Genomic DNA, 23,139 nt, shown 5'->3' with positions numbered 1-23,139 from the left:
GTTTAAAAAAAAAAAAGTCAAATTACAGTATGAAAATGTTTATATGAAGAAAACATCCTTTCGTTAATAATGTGAATAAGCTGAACAACCATGAAAAAGGACAGTTCTTAAGCTGTGACATACTGTTGTTAAAATGACATGTATTTTTCCCATCATTTAAACATGTATGTTCCAACTCAGATCACAGTGGATCGACAAATACACATTTAAAAACAGGCCTGTGGATCTGAAAAATACAGGACTGAACTGGATTAAAACATCTTACACTCAATATTCAGTAAAACTTGTTACTGTTAATCTGTTATTTTTTCATCCCTGGGGCCGGATTGGACCGTCTGCAGGGCCAGTTTTGGGCCGTGGACCTTATGTTTGACACAGTAGGCCTCATTGGTTTGATGGAAAATGTGTCAAAAAGTCTGAAAATCTGTGTGAAACTTGAATCTAAATCGTTACCAAACACTATTTTTCCGCTACTAAACATGTTTCATGCAGTGTTTATGTCAAACCGGTATGGAGGTAAATCTGTGCCATCAGATATTGAATAATTGGTTTTCGCAAAAAAATTTTTAGTAGTCATTTCGTAAATTGAAATCTTTTTTTTACTCTGATTTTTTTTTATGGGAGAATTTCTTTTACCTTTTTTTTTTTTCTTTTACGATTTCATAATCTGAATTCTATGGAAGAAGATAAGGGCCACTGGGGAAAAAATAATAATAAGGTATACATATATATTTCTATGAAATAATAAATAAATAATTTTTTTTTATTATTATTCTGAGAAAAAAAGTCAGAATTCAGAATTTTTTTTCTCATAATTCTGACTTTAATCACAGAACAATAATAGAAAAAATATATTGGACCTTAATTTTTTTTTCTAATCCTCTTCCATAGAATTCAGTTATTAAAAAAAAAAAGATTTTAATTCAATATTCTCAAATATAATGTGTTTCAAATTCAATATAAAAATTCAATATTGCCAGGACCCGGCAGAACCAACGGAGCAACGAGCCACCTGATCTAACTTTCACCCAATCATGCATCTCGCTGAAGATCACTTGATGCTCAGGTAGCAGCGCACAAATGCGTCAATCATGTGAATCACCACGCCTTCATCACTACCTGAGCGTCATGTGATCTTCGGTGAGATGCCATTGGCTCTGCCTGGTCCAGATGTCTGTGCTATATTGAATTTTTAAGATTGAATTTGAAACATATTGTATTTGAGAATATTGAATTAAAAACTTTTATTTTCAATAACTGAATTCAGATGAAACAGTATGTGTAAAAAAAAAACTGACAGACAACTATTCAAAAACCAACTGAACTATAAAAAATTCAATTTACGAAATACAATTATTCACAGAAAGTTTTTGTGAAATACAGCTATTCAGTATCTGATGGCACAGATTTACCTCCATAAACCTGAGGGGATATTAGTTGATTTCAGTGGATAATCAGGCTCTTATTCATTTAATTTTTGTAAATAAAAAAAAATTAAAATTAAAAAAAAATTTGAAAAATTAAAAATTGAAAAATAAAATAAATAGATAGATAAATAATTTTTTTTTAAAAATGGGCTGTTACCAAACATCTCCATTCTTACCTCTGAAGTCACTGCGTGTTTGACCTTTGACCTCCGTGTCCCCATAGATCTACCACGCCTGTGACGGACCCGGTCTGTCCATCCTGTGTTTCATGCGATACGACATCCTGGAATACTTCAGCGTTTATGGGACGGCGCTGTCCATGTGGGTCACCCTCATCGGTACGTCCTCCACTTCAAAAACCACATTCACAGGTTTAATCTACGACTGAAATACTTCACTTTTAATTATTCGAAGCCTCCGTAATATACGAACTAGAGTCTCAGTGTATTTTGACCGTTTGTCTAAACCCTTAAACATCTACTGTTGACTGACCTAAAATGTTTAATAACTGTTAATATTTTAAACTCTTTCAATCTTTCATCACTTTAGCACTGAATAAAGACAGATTAAAACACTCATTTAAGAAAAAACTTTCCTGAAACATCCTAATTTGTACATATTTATAATCAGTCCTCCATCCAAACTAAGGTTAATTCTGGTGTCCCACAGGGCACCGTACTTGGACCCCTTCTTTTTACTCTGTACATTCTGCCGTAAATGGAGATAAATGACTTAGTAAAGGTTAAATGTAGAGAAAAACTCAATAGTTGTCGGTCTTTATGGGTTAAAGAACACTTTCAGTAAATTCTAGTTCTATTACTGTTGGAGTTCCCATGAGCCTTTGAGCCAGGCGTGCTGTTGAAAGTGCAGAGTAACAGCTGTTGGTCAGTAACACTTGTGTTCCACTCCAAGGCTTTTAAATCACACAGCAGCGTCGTGAATTCCAGTCGAACAGCTGATGTCACGACTGTTTCCTCCAACACGAGAAAAAAAAGAAAAACAGAATAAAAGAAGTGAAAGTTTCCCCAGTCAGAGTCTGGAATAAAAATGCTGTTTGTGTGGAGTTTCACACATACAGTCTGTGTCTAAAGGTCAAATCTGTGAATTCATGATGGAATGGGTTTGAGTCCAAAGGAAAACACTGTCTGTTCATTAGAACACATGGACTTTACAGGTTCTGTTTACTGGAACATTTACAAATGCACCCAAACCAGTTTATATGTGAAATAAACACTGTTACAGACATGAAAAACAGCTGATCTACTGTGGACATCTGATTAAAGTACGTAGGATTTAACGCATTTAATCTGAGGAAGATCATTTATGATTAAAAAAAAAACTGTAGATCAGTGAATTATAGGAATTTTTTTAGCAACTTTATTTATCATTTTTTCAGAACAACATTGACATTATTAAGGCATTTCTTGCAAAATTTGTGGAATTTTTAAGTATTTTAAAAGTTTCATAGACTTGTTGAATAAATTAGAAAAAGAAAACCAAATGAACAAAAGTGAGTGAAAAAATTAACAAAATGAAAAGAATCAGGAAAATTTAAGAAACATTTAAAAAAAAAAAAAAGAAAAAAAAAGGGGAAAATAATCTTTAAAATGTGCAAAAATTAAGAAAATAAACCAAATAAAACTGCCATAGTGTGTTTTTCTGAGGGCTTTGACTGAACTTTGGCTGATATTTTCACTCTTTAAAATCTGATATTAGTTGTTTTTCTGCAAAATTGAAGGAGTTATGGTCAAAAATTGGGTGTTTTGAAAATCATGACCTAGAGTTTGACTTTTCAAGGTCATCGAAGGTCAACAAAACTGACACCAAATGAAAGACCATATCTGATTTCCTATGAGTCCATAATATAAAGTTAGTCGATATCCGTTGTAGTTTTCAACTTAAGAAGCTGTTTTGTTAATATGCAAATTAGGTGTTTGAGTCCTGGTCTACACAAGCGTATTGCATTCACACAAAAAATTAAATTTGGTTCTGTTTTTCTGAATTAACAAGATAATTATCTCGTTAATTCAGAAAAAAAGAGCCGAATTTTTTTTTTTACGTAGTTTTTTTTGTAATTATGAGATAATTATCTTGTTAATTTGGAACAACAGAGCTGAATTTATTTTTTTGTGAATGCAATACGTGTCCATACTGGTCACTTTAGACAATAACTAAAATCTGAATATGGGTCAAAACACAGTCATGTCCCGTCAGAGTGAACTTTAATTGATTTTCATTCCAACATTTATTTCAGTATAAAGTAGCTCCTTGTTTTGGATAATTCCTTCTGGTCCAACTGAAGCAAAAATGAATTGAAAAGTAAAAATGTGGGTCATTTACCAACACTAATCTACCAAATAGTGTCTAAAATGTCCCGTCAGAGAGGTTTGGAGTACCATGTTTTGACCCACATACATGTGTGACAAATGAGGAAGGAAATGGACAGAATAGAAGGTACAATAATTTGGCATCACTTTGAATGCAACCTAGAGTTGTGAAATGTGTCATATGAGAAGAGACTGGAACACAGATGTAACATGAACTTTTGGTTTGATCGGATGAATATTGACCCCCCCCCCCCCCCCCAATATTTACCCTGGGGCGCTAATGAGGGCGTGGCCTTTATGACGTCATGACACAGACCATCAGATGCAGAACGGAAACATGAACCATTTGGCACAATTTCATCCAAATGAGGATCAACTTTGGTCTGAATCCACATAAATTTACCCCAGAACCACAGTGTTCCCCTCAGATCCAGTCTCTGACCCATCTTGTCTGTGGTTCTGGTCTCAGCTCTGGGGGACTTCGACGAACCCCAGCGCTCCAGTATCACCATGTTCGGGGTTTTGACCATCGCCGTCAGGATCTACCAGGACCGCTGGGGCTACGGGATCTTCTCTGGACCCATTGGATCCGCCGTCTTCATCATCACAGTCAAATGGGTCAGTGGTGGTTCCTCAGCTGGAGTTCTGTCTGGTCCGGTTCTGTTTGAGTCTTGGTTCAAATGTTTAATGCTTTTAATGGCTGTATGTGTCACTCATTCTAAACCTTTTCCTTCGGTTCTAAACAGTCGAAGCTGAAACATGAGTCTAAATCTCCTCTGATGATAAATGAAACTGTTTTTTTCCCCATGTTTCCTGTGGGCGTGTGTTAGAAACGACCTGGTTCCTGTGTTTGATCGTACGTTGTAATTTTAATCTAATCTTAGTTCAGTTTTTTTTTTTTTTTTTTATCATCTCTTCCTTGTTTTTCTCTCCTCTTACCCAGCGTTCCTCTGTCCTCCTTAGGCTGTTTTTTTTGTTTTTTTGTTTTTTTTGTTTTTTTTTTTGGTCTGGTATCAGTGTTTCAGTAAATCCCCCTTTGGCTGTGGTGTGTTTCAGCTGCAGAAGATGAAGCAGCTGAGGGCGGTGTACCCGGACAAGGCGGTCTACACCCAGCAGGTGGGCCCCGGCTGCTGCTTCGGCGCCCTCGCTCTGATGCTACGCTTCTACTTCGAGGTCAGAACCTTTCCTGGTCACATGATGCACACTGACTGTATGTCACACCAGCTCTTACGGTATTTGTCGTGCTATACCTAAGCATTTTCGACCCTTTCATGTGTTATTCAACGCCATTTGGTCGCGTGTCAGTTTACGCCAAGATCTTCAGTTTACATAACCCTACACTGTAAAAAATATCTTGCTAGAAATCAGCCTAATATTCCTGAATCTGCTCAAATTGACTTATATTGAGCAAAAAAATTCAGCCAATGGGGTCAGAAAAGAATTCTTGGGTCCGTGGATCTGTTGGTAATTGGATTTACTTTTCAGAAACAAAAGAAAAACTAGTGATTAATTGATTTTTGTTTTTAAAATAAAAGAATTAAAATTGAATTTCAAGGCGTTTTTCTTTCTCAGTGTCAAAACAGATAAACCAAATTTTAAAAAATGGATTTATTTTCGTTTTCTCTAATAACAATAAATAAAGTTCCTACCTGACAGAAATGGAAAAACGGAGGCGTCCCTCAGGGTTACAGTAGTATTATGGTCTGTTGTCGGAGGCGTCCCTCAGGGTTACAGTAGTATTATGGTCTGTTGTCGGAGGCGTCCCTCAGGGTTACAGTAGTATTATGGTCTGTTGTCGGAGGCGTCCCTCAGGGTCTGTTTGCTTTGTTTCCTGTCTGCAGGAGTGGGACTACGCCTACGTCCACAGCTTCTACCACTTGTCTCTGGCCGTGTCCTTCGTCCTGCTGCTGCCCAAGAAGAACCGCTACGCCGGGACGGGACAGAACGCCGCCAAGCTCAGCTGTTTCACCCTGTGCTGCTGCGTACGTGGCCTTTATGATCAGAAAACACACCAGTTCACGCAGACTCAGCACATTCACATGACACTAAAACAGGTCCACACTTACAGAAAATCAGCTGTTTTTGACCTGATTTTCCCCATCTGACCAACGACAACAAACCTCAGATTATCTTCTGTCCAATCAGATCCTCCGGTGGTCTCAGGTCTGTTCAGGGTCAGTTTGTTCCAATAATTGGCGCTGAAACAGGTCGGAGCCGACAATCGTAAATATTAAACTTGTTCAGTTTTTACGATGACAGGTCCACTTTTCCAAACCCACATCACCTGTACCCGGGTACATTAGACCCCCAGCCTGACTCCACCCCTTATTAAACCCATTATCTCTACACTTAACTCACTTTAGAGGGCGTCATTTTGCCTTAAACACACGTCATCATTAAATCTGTAATCTGTTCTGTTCAGTGACACCTGTGGGCGGATGGAAACAGACGAGAAACTCCCTTCAAAATAAAACTCTGTCAGACTTTTTCGGACTCTTTCTTTCTCTCTCAGACTCTTTTGTTCTCTTTCATACTAACTCTTTTGAACTCTTTCGTTCTCTATCCTTCTCTTTCGGTCTGGTAGACTTCTGCTGCTCTGACGGTACTTCCTGTTTGCTTCTCTTTCATTCTCTTTTGTTCTCTTTCAGACTCTTTCAGACTGTTTCGGACTAACTCTTTTGGACTCTTTCTTTCTCTCTCAGACCCTTTCCTTCTCTTTCCTTCTCTTTCAGTCTGGTAAACTTCTTCTTCTGCTCTGACGGTACTTCCTGGTTTTCTTCCTCTCCAGACTATGTCTCCCGGTTCGACCAAAGAAAAGCCGGACAAGCCGAAGAAGAAGTCGTCGTCATCTCGGACTGTGTGGACGGTTCCCACAGAGAAGCCGTGGACTCGTGGCAGCGGCACCCCCACCCTGCCCCTGTACAACCCCCCACCCTCCACCCCCGTCAAAGGGCCCGGCATCAGCAAACTGAAGGAGATGAACGGCTGGAAGTGAGTTCGAGTCCCGAAGAGGAGCGGAGATAGCGGAGGGTTACGAGTGGCAAACGGGAAACGAATCCAACAGCTGTGGGGCCGACGGTGATGGACTCGAACGTGGATGGTAAGTTCATCTAGTGCGGCAGGAAACCAACCGTTATGTGGACGTTCCCTTGGACTGCAGGAGGAGTTTTGGCTGGTAGAATATTTAAGGTCATCAGCAGAGGAATCCACAGCAAAAAAAAAACAAAAAACAAACACAACCCATCAGGCTGTAAAAGTTGAAGACAAACGGTGCCTTCAAGGACCTGATAAGAACGCAGCTGTCTGAAGTCCAACGGCGAGGACGGGATTGGATGGAACACACACACCGAGCGAAAAACAGGGAGACGAGCCAGTAAAACTGACTGGAATATTTACGAGCAGAACACCGCCGCAGATGGTTTATCTGTCCAAAATATATAAATTGTCTTTAGAAAATGTTCATCTGGGGACAGTCTCGGTCTGCTCGCCTCCGTCTGAGCGTCCTCCCGTCTCGTTGGGTCCCCATTACACGACTGTAAAGCACATTTTAACCGGTTTTATACGTCCGATAAAGCGCCAAATGTGTCATGTGGAGCTTCAGACGGCGAAGCGAGGGAAGGAAACAGAAACATCCAGACGGCGGCGTTTGTGGACGCTTTAACTTTAACCGACCGAGCAGCGCCGGCGTCCGTTAACCCGTAAAGACCCAGAGCTGCTGCACAAGCCCCACCCACCCACCCACCCACCCAAATGAATGTTTCTATTTATTTAAGGTTTTTAAGTCATTGATTTCCATTTATTCTAATATTATCGTCTGTATTTTACATTTTTTCAGGGTAAATCCTGTATTTTCTGTATTTAATTCACTGATTATGTAGATGTTCATTAAAGCTCAGACTCAATTCAAAGGTTATTTTATTAAAACTGAGTAAAAGGGACTTTTTCAGCCAAATCTATCTTTAAATGAACATAAAACAAATATTTATTTTAGTGACTAAAGCTTAAATTTAATGTGATAATCCTGTATTTTCTCATAAACATGTTGTTATTTTAGTCTAAAGGTAGATAAAAAGTAAAAAAAAAAAAAAAAAAGTCTACCGTCGGTTCATGTTATTACAAATGTTGCTATTAAATGTACTTTTGCTTCAGAATAATTATAGTTTATAGAAACATTCAATGTACATTTTCTTGTTCCCTTTTATTTTGTTACTGTAATTTTTTAAAATTTGATTGTTTTTGTTCATTTTCTTTCCCGTTTTTTAGGTCAAAGTCAAAACTCATAATTTTTTCTGCAATTCAGTTTGCGGCTTATTTTGTTCATGTTACTCATTTTGTCGATTTATTCTGAATTTTTGTTCATTTTATTCATTACTTTGGCTGTTTTTATTCATTTCGTGGCTTATTTTATTTGTTTTTAAACTTTAGTACATTTTTTGGCTTATTTTTTATCACATTATTTATTATTTTTAGGGCTTTTTATTCATTTTTGTTCATTTTATCCACTGTCACTGATCCAACTCCATGGGTTTTACTGGTGAATCAATTCTTTATTCATTTTGTTGCTTATTTTCTTCATGTTATTTATTATTTTGTACATTTTCTTGTTACCTTTTGTTCATTTTGTTACTGTAATTTTTTGTATTTGATTGTTTTTGTTCATTTTCTTGCCTGTTTTTTAGGTCAAAGTCAAAACTCATAATTTTTTCTGCAATTTACTTCAGTTTGTAGTTTATTTTGTTCATTTTACTCATTATTTTGTCGATTTATTATGAATTTTTGTTCATTTTGTTCATTACTTTGGCTGTTTTTGTTCATTTTGTGGCTTATTTTATTCTTTTTTTATTTTTTGTACATTGTTTTGGTTTATTTTATCACATTATTTATTATTTTGTTGGGTTTTTTCTTTTGATCCAACTCCATGGGTTTTTCTGGTGAATCAATGTTGTAGAAGATGACAGTGTTTCCACGGTAACTATGGAGCCTCTGAACGTCCAAATATGGTCATATTTGATGACCATGAAAAGACGAAGAACTGTATTTTACACCAATTCTTTCCAAGTATTGATCGGATTAGTGGATCAGCAGGTATTAAACAGTTTAGATCAGTAGATGGTTTTGTTTTTTTGGGGTTAACTGAATAAATACAGGGTTCTGGATGGGAGGAAATGATGAATTTTCCTAGTTTTTCAAGTATTTTACTCAGTTTCTCTTCATTTTATGCCCTATTTCAAGCTTTTGTTGGTTCATGTTCGTCTTATTTTACTTGTATTTTGCTCATTTTATTCTCCTTTTACATATGTTCGCACATTTTGTCCTATAAATAATTGAGATCAAACTGTATTTTACACTAATTGTGTCCATGTATTGACAGAATTAGTGGGTTTTAAACAGTTACAGCAGTAGATGTTTGGGTTTTTGTGGGTTAATGGACTGGGTTCGATTACTTTTGTGAATATATGTTTGTATTTAATGTAAACATATGGTTGTATATTAGCTCTGTGTGTTGAATTTAAGTCCTTTTGCTGTTTTTTTGATAAATCAAATGTAAATCTGTGGTTTTAAATGGTCTCTGGGACTGAATTTCGGTACAAATACGTCATTATTTTACTTCAGTTTTGTTCTCCGATATCTGGACTTGAATTAACTCTGTGTTTTTCTTGACTTTTTCACTTTTACTCCTTAAGTTAGAACACAAATATCCCCACTTTCTGCCTCGTACATTACTGATACTTTTTAGAGCGTTTTAGTGCATTAGAGGTGTTTTATCCAGTATTTTCTATTTTGCATTGGTTTTTTTTAAGCATCGAGACTAATTTCAACCGAGTGACGAGACAAAAACGTATAGAAATGTTTAACGTGTTCGTACCACATGATGAACGTAACGAGACAAAAATATCATAAAAGACAAAACAGATGAAAAAGGGCGTCTTTGAAACTGATTTAATGTTTGTTATTTTTTATCGGAGTTGAAGTTCTGTCTGTATTCCTTTATTTGAACCTTTTCCTTCCTAGTGTTCCTCTGTTCTCCAGCTGTTCTTTTGTTTGTTCATGGGTTTGGTTGTTTTAGTTCCACATCAGCCAAAACACTGACACCTACTGGCCAGTTGTGGGAAGTGCTTTTTTTTTTTTTTTTACTCAAAACCAAGATGGCCGACAGGAAGTCAGAAATGCTGAACATCGCAGGAACATCTTGTAAGTCCTTTTATATCACGACGTCCCTGAAGGTAGAAAAATATGGAAGCATCAAATAAAAACTGCACTTCCTGGTAGAGGAGGGGGCGGAGCCTGGCCTCATCTACCCCACCTATCACAGCGGTTCGACCCGAAGATCAAAGGCAGCTCGTCCCTCCTTCCTCCTTCCTTTGTCTGACGGAACATGAGGCCGGTGTGAACATGTGAGTAAGTTCGACTTTATGTTGTGGTTATTTGGTGGAATTTCTTTAAAGGTTTGTTTTCGTTTATTGAGTTTAAACGAGTGATATTGAGCTTCGTTCAGATGGAATTTTGCATTTTCTTTTCACTTCAGTTTTTATTGAAATTTTACAAACATACTAGAAAAAGGTAAAACTAAAAAGAAAAAAACTAAAAAAAGCGCAGACCTCCGCCAAGGGAGATCAGCCCCCCACCACCACTACCACTCTCATATAATAGCCTTTTTTTTCTTTTTTAAAAATGTATTTATTTTTAATTTTTTTTTTTTTTTTTATCTTTTTATTTATTTATTTATTTATTTATTTATTTATTTATTATTATTCATATAATAAAAGTCTAACTCAGGGATGTCAAACTCATTTTAGTTCAGTTCCACATTCAGCCTAATATGATCTAAAGTGGGCCGCACCAGGAAAATCATATAAATAATAGGATAAGAACTTTTGAGTGAAAAAAAGGAAAATTCTGTCATGAAAATGTTTACATATACAAACAGTAGTTGAACATAACATGGACAAATATGAACAACCTGAAAATTCAAAGTGCAATGTTAACAATATTACACCTCAGTTTATCATTTATACATGTGAACACAACGTACACACCACCGTTTATCTACAAATACACACAACATTAAATAACAGGCAGAATATTTTTAAAATTCCACATATGTCTAATAGGACATTTCAGGTTACTCACATTTTTTCTAAAAGGCTAGTCTGTAAATGTCAACATTTTTATGAAATGTAACTTTATTTTTTACACTAAAACAAAGAGAAAAATGAGCAGTTTTCATTATTTCTGGGTTATTCTGATAGTATTTGACTGGTTCTGACCCATTTTAGATTGAACTGACCTAAAATGATTCTAACATCTTTGGCTGTTAATATCTTCAGTGTAATTTTTGCATTTCACAAATTCATCCTATGGGCCAGATTGAATCCTTTGGTGGGCCGGTTTTGGCCCCCGGGACACATGTTTGACACCTGTGATCTAATTCATCCACTATATGGACAAAAGTATGTGGACATGTTGAATCCAGGTGTTTCTTTTCTAACAAAACAATAAGGACTAATGTCAGAATATAGTTTTATAGTATGGGATAAATATCAGTGCATTGGTTAGTTTGGAGTATGTATGTATGTATGTATGTATGTATGTATGTATGTATGTACTTATAATATGTAACAAAACCAAGTAATCCCACTTGGTTTTTACAAATCAAACCGATTATAAGAAAACAAACAAACAAAAACAAAAACCTTTACCTCTACATGAAAACAAAGTAGGACTTCATTTGCATATTCAAAAAGGAGCAGGAGGAAGTAGAACTGAAATTCAACTGAAATTATCTTTGTTTTCAAAATGACTCGCAGATGGTTTGGACTGAATTTAGATCAACAATGATGTTTTTGTTTGTTTATCCATGACGATGATTTTATTTATTTATTTTTTATTTATTTAAAACATGCAAAGAAATCAAATAAACCAAAACAAAGCAAAATAAGACCAAAACAAAATAACATTTAAATGAACAGAATCTGTCCTCATGTGCGTGCACGTCTGAATTCTGTTTTTGAATGTTCTACCGTTACATTTCTAAAATCCTTTTCCCCTCGGCTCCTCCTGAACAGAACATGTGACAGCTGCAGACAGGATGTGTCCACATATTTATGTCCACACAGTTGAAAAACATCCATATTTCACTGGAGTTTAATGGTAGAGTTTTCTTCCTCAGTCAGATGTGATGAAAGTAGATGGAAATTATTATTTACAGTCAGAGCAGGAAAAATCTGTTAGAAATGCAGAGGACGGACATTTACAATCAGAGTCAGAGATAAAAAAAAAAAAAAATGTCCAAACCATCTGAGGCATTTTAGAGACAAAGATAAAATCAGAAAATAATGTTATTGATCGAAATTCTACAGAAACAAATACACAAATAAATGCAACGAAAACACAAAATATACAGAGAAACAAATACATGTAAATATTCTACATTTACAGAGTACACATGTACTAGTACTTTTTGGTGTACTTGTACTTCTATCCCAGTAGTATCTGTGCTTCTGGACTACAGTATGTGGGTCGGTCTCCTGGTCTGGTGGTCTCCTGGTCTGGTGGTCTCCTGGTCTGGTGGTCTTACTGTGTTGGTTCAGACCCAGACCTGATCCCTCTTCAAGGCCTCCCCCCGTTAATCCGATCCCAAACCCACAGATCCAGTTCCTCTTTCGCTTCAGGAGGACGCGTCCTCGTACGTCACCTGCCGAACTCGACCCAAAGACCACAAAGAACTGAGCGAACGCAGACAAAACAGTCTGGGTCCAGGACCTGGACCAGACCCCCCCCCCCACCTCCACCGGGGGACGTTTGAGCCGGAGCCAAACCCAGAGAAAGGTGTTTTTGTCTGGACTGGAGAACCAGGACACCGCCCTGACACCAGTAACCTGAGCCCCTGGACCTGGACCTGGACCAGAGCGGAGCCCCTGGACCTGGACCAGAGCGGAGCCCCTGGACCTGGACCTGGACTAGAGCAGAGCCCCTGGACCTGGACCAGAGCGGAGCCCCTGGACCTGGACCAGAGCGGAGCCCCTGGACCTGGACCTGGACTAGAGCGAAGTCCCTGGACCTGGACCAGAGTGGAGCCCCTGGACCTGGACCTGGACCTGGACCTGGACTAGAGCGGAGCCCCTGGACCTGGACCTGGACTAGAGCGGAGCCCCTGGACCTGGACCTGGACCTGGACTAGAGTGAAGCCCCTGGACCTGGACCAGAGCGGAGCCCCTGGACCTGGACCTGGACCAGAGTGAAGCCCCTGGACCAGAGTGGAGCCCCTGGACCTGGACCTGCCCCTGAACCACCAAGACCCTGGACCACCGAGCCCCTAGACCAGAGCGGAGCCCCTGGACCATGGAGCCAGCACTGAGGGGCTGCAGCCCACACAGGCAGAACCACCACTGGACCTGGACCTGGACCAGGAATCTACCACTGTTCATAGGCCCTGACCTGGACTAGAACCAGAACCAGAACCTGGACCTGGACCTGGACCAGGACTAGGAGTCTACCACTGTTCATAAGCCCTGACATGGACCAGGACCAGGATCAGGACCTGGACCAGGACCAGGACCAGGACCAGGACCTGGACCAGGACCAGGACCAGGGTGGGTGAGTGAGTCCTTTGGTTCAGGTGTAATTCTGAATGCGGGTCATTTGGACCCCCTTCTGTATCTAAGGGTTAAACTTGTGGATAAACGGTGGAACCCCAGAGCTCAGACGTTCTGACAGATCATCTGTCCGTCACCTTGACTGACATGGGAGTGGGCGTGGCCTCACTGTGGTCGTCTGAGCCACATTCCACAGAGAAGTGAACCTTCAGCAGGAACGCCAAGAAAAGAAAAACTGTTCCATCATGTCAGGTCTGGTCTGAGTCTGTCCTGGTCCAGTCCTGCCCCAGTCCCGGTCCAGTCCCAGTCAAGTCCCGGTCCAGTCCTGGTCCAGTTCTGGTCCAGTCCTACTCCAGTCCTGGTCTGGTCCTGGTCTGGTCCTGGTCCACTCCCAGTCCAGTCCTGCTCCAGTGGCACTCCAGTCCTGCTGCAGTCCTGGTCTGGTCCTGGTCTGGTCCTGGTCCAGTCCCGGTCCACTCCCAGTCCAGTCCTGCTGCAGTCCTGGTCTGGTCCTGGTCCTGGTCTGGTCCTGGTCCAGTCCCGGTCCAGTCCTGGTCTGGTCCTGGTCCACTCCCAGTCCAGTCCTGCTCCAGTGGCACTCCAGTCCTGCTGCAGTCCTGGTCTGGTCCTGGTCCAGTCCCGGTCCAGTCCTGCTGCAGTCCTGGTCTGGTCCTGGTCCAGTCCCGGTCCAGTCCTGCTCCAGTCCTGGTCTGGTCCTAGTTCAGTCCGTTCCTGATTCAGTCCCAGTCCTGTGTGTGTTGGACTGTCTCTGGTTTCTATTCTATTCTATTGTGTTCTATTCTATTCTATTCTATTCTATTCTATTCGTTTCTATTCTATTCTATTGTGTTCTATTCTATTGTGTTCTATTCTATTGTGTTCTATTCTATTGTGTTCTATTCTATTGTGTTCTATTCTATTCAGGTATGCAGTCCTGTTGTGTTCAGGACTTTAGTTTTTGTTCCATCTTCATGTGTTTTTATTTTTATTTCAGTTCATGTCCTCTGCTGTTTCTGTTTGTTTCTGTTTCTGTTTCTAGAACGTCTGTACTAAACTAAACGTGGCCTATATCTGTTCATTCTTCATGTCTTCACAGATCAGACAGAAGACAAACTCAGACAAATAAAACCATCTAACACAGAAACACAACTGTGACAGCAGTATGTGTGGGACCTCAGGCACATGGACACTTTAATAATGGAATTATCGCCATGGAGACCAAGGTTCTTTAGTGTGTCTGCGTTAGAACTGATCCGTACCGGCTCCAAACATCTATAATCTATAATCTATGATCAAATATAGACATATACGTGGGTCTGAAATTAAACTCAGCATCACCTGAAATAAACGATGAGATTAAATGTTTTTTGAATGAACTGAGAAATGTTCCAGCTGTGCCTCTGCTGCCCCCTGGTGGACAATATTACAACTACAGGTACAGTGTCTGTTTGTTTCACTGCAGTTCAAACCTGTCAGTGTTTATGTCATCAGCTGTGATCAGACCCCCCCCCCCCCATGTCTGGTCCTGATGCTCTGGTCCCAGTCTACAGTCTGTAAACACAGTGAACCGGTCGTACAGGAAGTCCTCAGGTATTTAAAGTGTGTTAATCCACAGTCGAGTTTCGAGTTAGATATGGGGTAATAATTCTAAATTAAATATTAATTCTATATTTTTACTTCAAAAAAAGCCAACTGTCAGTCAAACAACAAATGCACTTCTTATAAAATGAAACGTCCTAAAACTGCACCATCTTGTCGACCAAAGTCAGGAGGCACTGATTTAAGTCACGTTGCTAAGCAGTTGCCAGGGGGAGGGACAGGAAGGAGCCTATGATGATTGATGGGAAGCGTAGTACCACAGTGCATGATGGGAAATGAAGTTAAAAACAGGAACGACACATTTACTAACTTCAGTCCCTAGATTATCGGTATTAATAGATTAATTGACATTTAAATTTCAAAGAATGATTTACCAAACAATTTTTTTATCAATACTTATAAAATATAGACGAAGACCTTTTTCCAAAAGTCAGCTCTGCCCACATCTAGAACCCATGGGGAACCACGGGTCAACGCGCTAGTAAAACTATATTCTGACATTAGTCATTATTATGGTTTTATATGCTCCTCTACAGTCTGCAAGTTTAAACCCAGGCACAGTCACTACAATTTAAGGGGAATTTGGTATTTGGCATTTTTGTTCATGGCTCAAGTTGATGAAATACAAAAAAATGTAAGAAAGTTCAAAACAAATTGTATGAAAAATATTTTTAATATTTTTTTGTTTTGACATTACAGCGTTACTGTGCAGATTATGCACTTTTAGAGATTAGAAGGACCTCTATGGGTGGGACACTAGAGGGATTAAAAACAAAACAAAAGCACAGCAAATAAATGAACAGTGGGAACAGGAGCTCAAATAAATCTACTGTGGATCAGCAGGTTTAAGGAGAAAGGAAAAGAAAAGGAACAAAAGTCAAACTAATGCTAAAAATCAACAAGAACTGAATTTTAAAAAAGGCAGATTCTCATAGAAAATGTAACAAAAGCACATCAGCTGTTCAGACTCTACTGTCTGTGACACTGACCTCTGACCGCTGACCTCTGACCGCTGACTGCTGACCTCATAGGCCCGGACAGCGTCCATCAGCTGGGATCGGACGGCTCGTCCTGCTGGACTGGACAGAACATCGGACATACTGCGTCCAGGGAACAGACTGGTCAGCATGGACGGCAGCTACACACACATACACACACACACACACACACACACACAGTTACCATTAAAACCAGTTCAACTCTGGTCCATTTGTTTCCAGTTGGAATCATTTCACTGTGACACAAACCAGTGGATTAGCATCGACAGCAGAAGATTCATGAAAATAAAACCAAGAGAAAACAGTAAAGATAAGAGAAAGATACATGTGTGTGTGTGTGTGTGTGTGTGTGTATGTGTGTGTGTGTGTGTGTGTGTCCGTACACAGCTGACTGCTGTAGTTTGTCGTACTTCTGTATTTTTGGTCAATAACAAACTAGTGAAAACGATAAGTTGATGGGCCCAGTATTTTGTCAGATGTTAGTCATTTTTAATACAACAGTCTTAGAATGCTGTTACTATGTCCAGAATCATGTGTACGCTTTGGCGGTGACTGCTGGACAAATGCGGTACAGCACGCATGAATACACAGCAAATATCCGAGCTGGGGGACCAGGACACTGTCCTTCAGGGTTGGAATGTGGAATTTAACACTTTTAACATTTAACATTTTTGAATCCCACCTGTCCTACTGACAAAGACGAAGTCCAGGATCTAGAACCCGTTCTCCCCCATGAGTCAACGCACTAGTGTTCCTTTATTTTTGTTCTTTGTGTCGTGAGTTTTATCAGTAGAAATAATCCTTGTACTGTTGGCTCTGCGTAGTGTTAGCTTAGCACTGTTAGCTTAGTGCTGTTTTCTTAGTGCTTTTAGCTTAGTGCTGTTAGCTTAGCGCTGTTTCCTTCATGCTGTTAGCTTTGTGCTGTTAGCTTGGTGCTGTTTCCATAGTGCTGTTAGCTTAGTGCTGTTAGCTTAGCGCTGTTTTCTTAGTGCTTTTAGCTTAGTGCTTTTAGCTTAGTGCTGTTAGCTTAGCACTGTTACCGTAGCGTTGTTTCCTTACTGCTGTTTTCTTAGTGCTTTTAGCTTAGTGCTGTTAGGTTAGCGCTGTTACCTTAGCGCTGTTTCCTTAGCGCTGTTAGCTTAGTGCTGTTAGCTTAGCGCTGTTTCCTTAGCGCTGTTTCCTTACTGCTGTTAGCTTAGTGCTGGTTCCTCAGTGCTTTTAGCTTAGTGCTGTTAGCTTAGCACTATTAGCTATGAACTGTTAGCTTAGTGCTGCAGAGTTTGTCTGGTGTGTTTTATTCAGTTATTTCGGACGTACTCTGGTCTCAGATAAACACTAGTTTCATCTGAAAAAACAGCAGCATCATGACAAAAACATATTCAAAGGGTTAAAATCTTTAAAACAGGATGAATGTTTGATACCAATAATAATGTCAGATGTAGGTGAAAAAATTAACTCAATATAAATAGAAAATGTTATTGATTTTAAAAAGTGCATTTTTTTTAGTGTTTTAAAACCAGCCTTAAAGGGAACGTCAGCTGTTGATATAACACTGTGTTGTGTTCAGGGTCGGCTCAGACCTCCTGGTTGTCCGGATCCAGGACCAGGGTGCAGATGAAGTCCTTCCTGGCCTGGTCCACCTTCAGGATCTTGCGGAAGGCCTTGGCTCTGTTCTTGTAGTAACGACCGACCGTGGGGTTGTACCCGATCGCCACCGTGAACCTGAAGGCAGCGTCCTGGAAGCGTCTGCGGACACATACAGGGGTTGACTGTGTGTGTGTGTGTGTGTGTGTGTGTGGACAGGTGTGTGTCTTTGTGTTGTGTTTGTTACCCGTCCTGGAAACATAAGGAGCCCAGTGTGTTGTGGAGGACGGCGAGGCGGAGGCGGACCGAGGGGCGGTCTGGTCCAATCAGCTCCTCCGCCTGTTGGTAGTCAGCCAGAGCGTAACACCACTGTTCCTGTTTATAGAAACAGTCTGACAACACACACACAACACACACAACACACACAACACAAACACAACACACACACAACACACACATAACACACACACAACACACACACAACACACACACAACACACACAACACACACACAACACAAATTATTTTTGTGCAATCCCAACAAAGGAACTAACATTATTTAATAAAAGAGGGTTAAATAATTACAAATAAAATATAAACGAAAAAGAAAAATCAGATCAATGCTCCTGTATCTCAGCGGCCGAATTCAAAGCTTAGGTAAATGTATCCAGATCCATTTATTCTCCCCCAGTTCTGTGTGTTTATTCTATTACAGAAATAGTCCATGTTTTGCTCATATTCCAATTAGATCTGGAAAAAATTCAAATTCACACTTGATATCATTGATACTGATTTATTGGATCAATCCACTTCCTATCTGTTAGAATGGGAACATTTTTCAAAGTCACACCAAATCCAGAATCAGATCTGGATCCAAATAATTTCAATTCTTTGTGTTGACATCATCATACAGAAGCTGTAGACCAAGTCTAAAGTCAATCACAACTGGAGTTTGGGAGAAGAAGACGATTGAAATGTTTTCCCCATAAGTGCCCATGTTAAATTTTGTGTCAGTTCCAGATCCAGAAGAAGATCCTGATCAGCATGTGGACATGATGTTCTGGTCCTCTCCCCATCAGGGCTGGACTGGAGACATTTACACTGGAGATCATTTAGATTTACTGAGTTATTGCATCCATCCACTTCCTGTCTCTTATAATGGGGACATTTTTCAAAGTGGCACCAAATCCAGAATCAGATCCGGATCCAAATAATTTCACTAACTTTTGCTGACATCATCATACAGAAGCTGTATACCAAGTTTGAAGTCAATCAGAATTGTAGTTTCGGAGAAGAAGACGATTGAAAGTTTTGTAACGGACGACAGACGCTGGATACCACATGACGACAATAACCTACAGCCTGTCGGCCGAAAACTAACAAAAATGAACCTCCACAATATCTGCATTTGAATAAATACCTAAAAATATCAATACAGTACTTTTTAATATTGATGCAGTATTGCAAAAGGAAATATTGCGATATCTTGCAGAACCAATATTTTCTTACACCCCTAACTGGGACTATTTTTACTGTGTCCCATCTTGGCTCGTGTTGTGGGTTCTGGTGGTCTGGTTCTGGTGGTCTGGTTCTGGTGGTGTGGGTTGTGGTGTTGTGGGTTCTGGTGGTCTGGGTTGTGGTGGTCTGGGTTGTGGTGTTGTGGGTTCTGGTGGTCTGGGTTGTGGTGGTCTGGGTTGTGCTGGTCTGGGTTGTGGTGTTGTGGGTTGTGGTGGTCTGGGTTGTGGTGGTCTGGGTTGTGCTGGTCTGGGTTGTGCTGGTCTGGGTTGTGGTGGTCTGGGTTGTGGTGTTGTGGGTTGTGGTGGTCTGGGTTGTGGTGGTCTGGGTTGTGGTGTTGTGGGTTGTGGTGGTCTGGGTTGTGGTGGTCTGGGTTGTGGTGTTGTGGGTTGTGGTGGTCTGGGTTGTGGTGGTCTGGGTTGTGGTGTTGTGGGTTGTGGTGGTCTGGGTTGTGGTGGTCTGGGTTGTGGTGTTGTGGGTTGTGGTGGTCTGGGTTGTGCTGGTCTGGGTTGTGCTGGTCTGGGTTGTGCTGGTCTGGGTTGTGCTGGTCTGGGTTGTGGTCCCGTCCTCACCTCCTCTGTTCAGGTACAGTCCTGCCTGGTTCTTCTGGTCCTCGATGGCCTTGTTGAGCAGCAGCGTGGCCTCCTCGTACAGGCCTCTGCAGAAGCACTGCACGGCCAGGTCATTGTAGGTGAGCACCAGCTGGAACTTGGCCTCCTCCTCCTCCTCCTGTTTCCCACCCTGACCTCCGACCCCCTCCTCATCCTCGCTCAGCTCCACGGTGTGAACCAGGTCTGCGATGGCGGCGCCGAAGTCCTTCATTCTGCGACACAGAGTCCCTCTGACGGAGGAAGGAGCGGACCGCCTGTAGTGGGTCTGTTCTGGTCTCCATCAGTTCAGGTTCATTTTCTCTGTTGGGTTCTGGGACTGACTGTGTGTGTGTGAATGTGGGCGTGGTCCCGTGGTACCTGAACAGGTGGAGGCGGGGCTCCTGTGGGCAGTTCTCCAGGGCCACGTTGATCAGAACCAGGGCCTCGGACATCCGGCCCGTCGCGGCGCGGTCCACGGCGGCGCGGCGGGCTCTGTGGGCGGCGTCCTGCAGCGTCAGCAGAAGAGCGCCGGCCTCCGGACACCACGGCTTCAACGCCAACGCCGCCTTCACGTCCTCGTAACACCTGGACGTCTGGACAGGGGACGTGTGAGTGGACGTTTAACCCTGGATCATATGATCTGCAGTGGGCGGGACCAGTAAAATAATAACAGAATAATACAGAAATAATGTCAACTGCAAACTTTTGTCTGTGTTTTAGAACGAAAAAAGTACATTTACATTATGAGAAGGTTTCCATCTACAAACTGTCCTTTCAAAGAATGTGAAAAACATGAACAAACTGGAAAAATCAGTGTAATTTTAACAATATTCTGTCAGTTTGTTATTTCCACATGTTCATTAGAACGTACAGATCCCAGTGGATCTACAAACACGTAAAACATTTAATAACAGACAGAATATTGTTAATATTGTATTTACTTCTCTGAAGACATTTCAGGTTATTCACATTTTTTGTGAAATTAAACTTTGTTTTTGTGTAAATACATGAAAATATTTACATTTACAAAGAGAAACATTTGCAGTTGTCATTATTTCTGTGTTATTCTGAGAGTATTTGACTGAATCCTGTCCACTGCAGATTGAACTGGTCTGAATGTGGAACCTGAACTAAAAGGATTGGTCACATCTTAGTGTAATTTTTGCACTTCACTAATTCATCCCAGGGCCCAGACTGGACCCTTTGATAGGCCGGACTGGACCCTTTGAAAGGCCGGACTGGACCCTTTGAAAGGCCGGACTGGACCCTTTGAAAGGCCGGACTGGACCCTTGTGTGTGACACCTGTGCCCTGTATGGACTACCATTAAAACAGGTATGTTATTTTAATAAAAGTGTCAGAAAATGTCTTTTTTTCCCAATTCTTTTGCACCTTTCTTTCAGGAACAACTTCACTTTCAGTATCTGTCCATTAATTATCATTATTATATGTAATAAATGTTTAACACAGTGTGTTACAGTAAAAAATAAAAAAAAAAACAGACTTGCATTTTCTATCAGATTTATTATGAAAAACAGCTGTAAATGTTCTTAATGAAACTTTATCAGATTATATAAGTAAACTTTCATCTCTTTTCCATGTGTTGATCCATTGTAGTTGTTCTAGACCAGGGGTGTCAAACATGTGGCCCAGGGGCTAAACCCGGACCACCAAAGGGTCCAATCTGGGACTGAAGACAGTAATAGTCAAAGGTGTCACAATCATTTTAGTTTTAGGGACATTTACAGACCAATGTGATCTAAAGTGGATCAGACCAGTAAAATAACAGCCAAGCTTATTATCGTAAACGAAAATGAACGAAATGACGAAAACTAGAATTGTAAAAACATTTTCGTAAACTGAAATAAATAAAAACTATAATTAAAAGAAAAAAATGATAACTAACTGAAACTGTATTGTGTGTTTACAAAACTAACTAAAACGGATAAAAATTATGGATAAAATTCCCTTTGTTTTTGTTTTTGTCAGCGTCGGAATGATACGAAATAGATTTATTTTGCTCTAGCAATTTTAGCTAGTGTCACCATACGACACTTTTTGCTCCGTCACTTGTGTTCACTGTGGTTTCCAGTCGTCTTCTGGTCCCCACTCTACCTGGAAACATGGAGACTAAAGCAGCAGAGTCCTGTCTGGGATTGATTTGAATAGGAGCACAGAGAAGAAGAGAAAAGAGACCACTGAACTACAACTGAACTACAACTGAACTACAACTGAACTAAAACTAAGCATTTAGAAAAAAAATGAAAACTAATAAAAACGAGCAAACCTGCTCTAAAAACGAATTCAAACAAACTGAATTAGAGAAAAAAAAAGTCAAAACTAAATAAAACTAAACTAGAATGAAAAATCCAAAACTATTGTAACCTTGGTACAAATATACAGACATTTAGAGAAGATTTACAGATACAATACAACTATCAATCAACTATACAAAATGGAAAAATACAGAGAAAAACAGTAAAAGAAAAAAAAATGGCAAAAAAAAAAGGCCCAGCAAAACTCAACAAAAACACACTAGTAGAACATTCCAAAACAGCACTGTTACTGTTATATACAATTATTGACATGAATTCACCACTAAAACCCTGATAAAAGTCATAAAAATCTACCATGTCTCTCTCACTGACTGCACTCTGCTGCTTTAAGCTCCGCCCACTCCCCCCTCAGCCAATGACAGACCTCTACCCTAATGTGTTGTAGACCAATAGAAAGAACCCAACGTCTGATGAAAGATGTCGTTTAGATCGTGGTTGAAACATGGTGGTGCCGCAGCCACAGCGGTCGTAAAAGGGTTAACGCAGACATCAGCTGTTTTCCACTTTTGCGTATTTTCACCTGGTTCAGACGTTTGTGGAGTCGGGCTCTGAGGACGTACAGGTCGGAGGAGGGGCCGTCCGACGCCATCCAATCATTGACCAGCTTTAAACAGTCTGTTTGACGCCCCGCCGCCGACAGACACGCCAGGCTACGACACATGACAGGAAAAACAGGAAAAACACAAAAACAGGAAAAACAGGAAAAACACAAAAACAGGAAAAACACAAAAACAGGAAAAACAGGAAAAACACAAAAACAGGAAAAACAGGAAAAACACAAAAACAGGAAAAACACAAAAACAGGAAAAACACAAAAACAGGAAAAACAGGAAAAACACAAAAACAGGAAAAACAGGAAAAACACAAAAACAGGAAAAACACAAAAACAGGAAAAACAGGAAAAACACAAAAACAGGAAAAACACAAAAACAGGAAAAACACAAAAACAGGAAAAACAGGAAAAACACAAAAACAGGAAAAACACAAAAACAGGAAAAACACAAAAACACAAAAACAGGAAAAACACAAAAACAGGAAAAACAGGTGAAATACTGAGCAGACGTTAAAACAGAAGGTTTTAGAGTCGGCGTCGGAATAAATGTCCAAAAGTAACACCTGAAAAAAACAGACAGTGTCCGAAAAGAAACATTTATTATTTCTGGTTCGGG

The 23,139-nt window shown here is 40.3% G+C and overlaps 1 protein-coding gene across 1 annotated transcript in view; it reads right to left on the bottom strand.

Moving 5' to 3' along the window:
* Positions 1-4,777: 4,777 nt before the first annotated feature.
* LOC115425534 (tetratricopeptide repeat protein 16-like) overlaps positions 4,778-23,139 on the bottom strand; it is a 23,503-nt gene continuing 5,141 nt past the window's right edge. The window contains exons 6-12 of the mRNA XM_030143166.1: positions 22,491-22,620; positions 20,014-20,228; positions 19,618-19,886; positions 17,779-17,923; positions 17,528-17,693; positions 15,960-16,087; positions 4,778-4,940 (exon numbers count right to left, since the gene is read on the bottom strand). Coding sequence (XP_029999026.1) covers positions 4,910-4,940; positions 15,960-16,087; positions 17,528-17,693; positions 17,779-17,923; positions 19,618-19,886; positions 20,014-20,228; positions 22,491-22,620 — 1,084 coding nt within the window. The 3' untranslated portion in view covers positions 4,778-4,909. The remainder of the gene's footprint in view (positions 4,941-15,959; positions 16,088-17,527; positions 17,694-17,778; positions 17,924-19,617; positions 19,887-20,013; positions 20,229-22,490; positions 22,621-23,139) is intronic.

The sequence above is a fragment of the Sphaeramia orbicularis genome, chromosome 9 (assembly GCF_902148855.1).
Source record: "Sphaeramia orbicularis chromosome 9, fSphaOr1.1, whole genome shotgun sequence".
NCBI classification, from domain to species: Eukaryota; Metazoa; Chordata; class Actinopteri; order Kurtiformes; family Apogonidae; genus Sphaeramia; species Sphaeramia orbicularis.
Note: the sequence above shows the minus strand (reverse complement) of the source record. Positions and strands in the feature narration are given on the sequence as shown.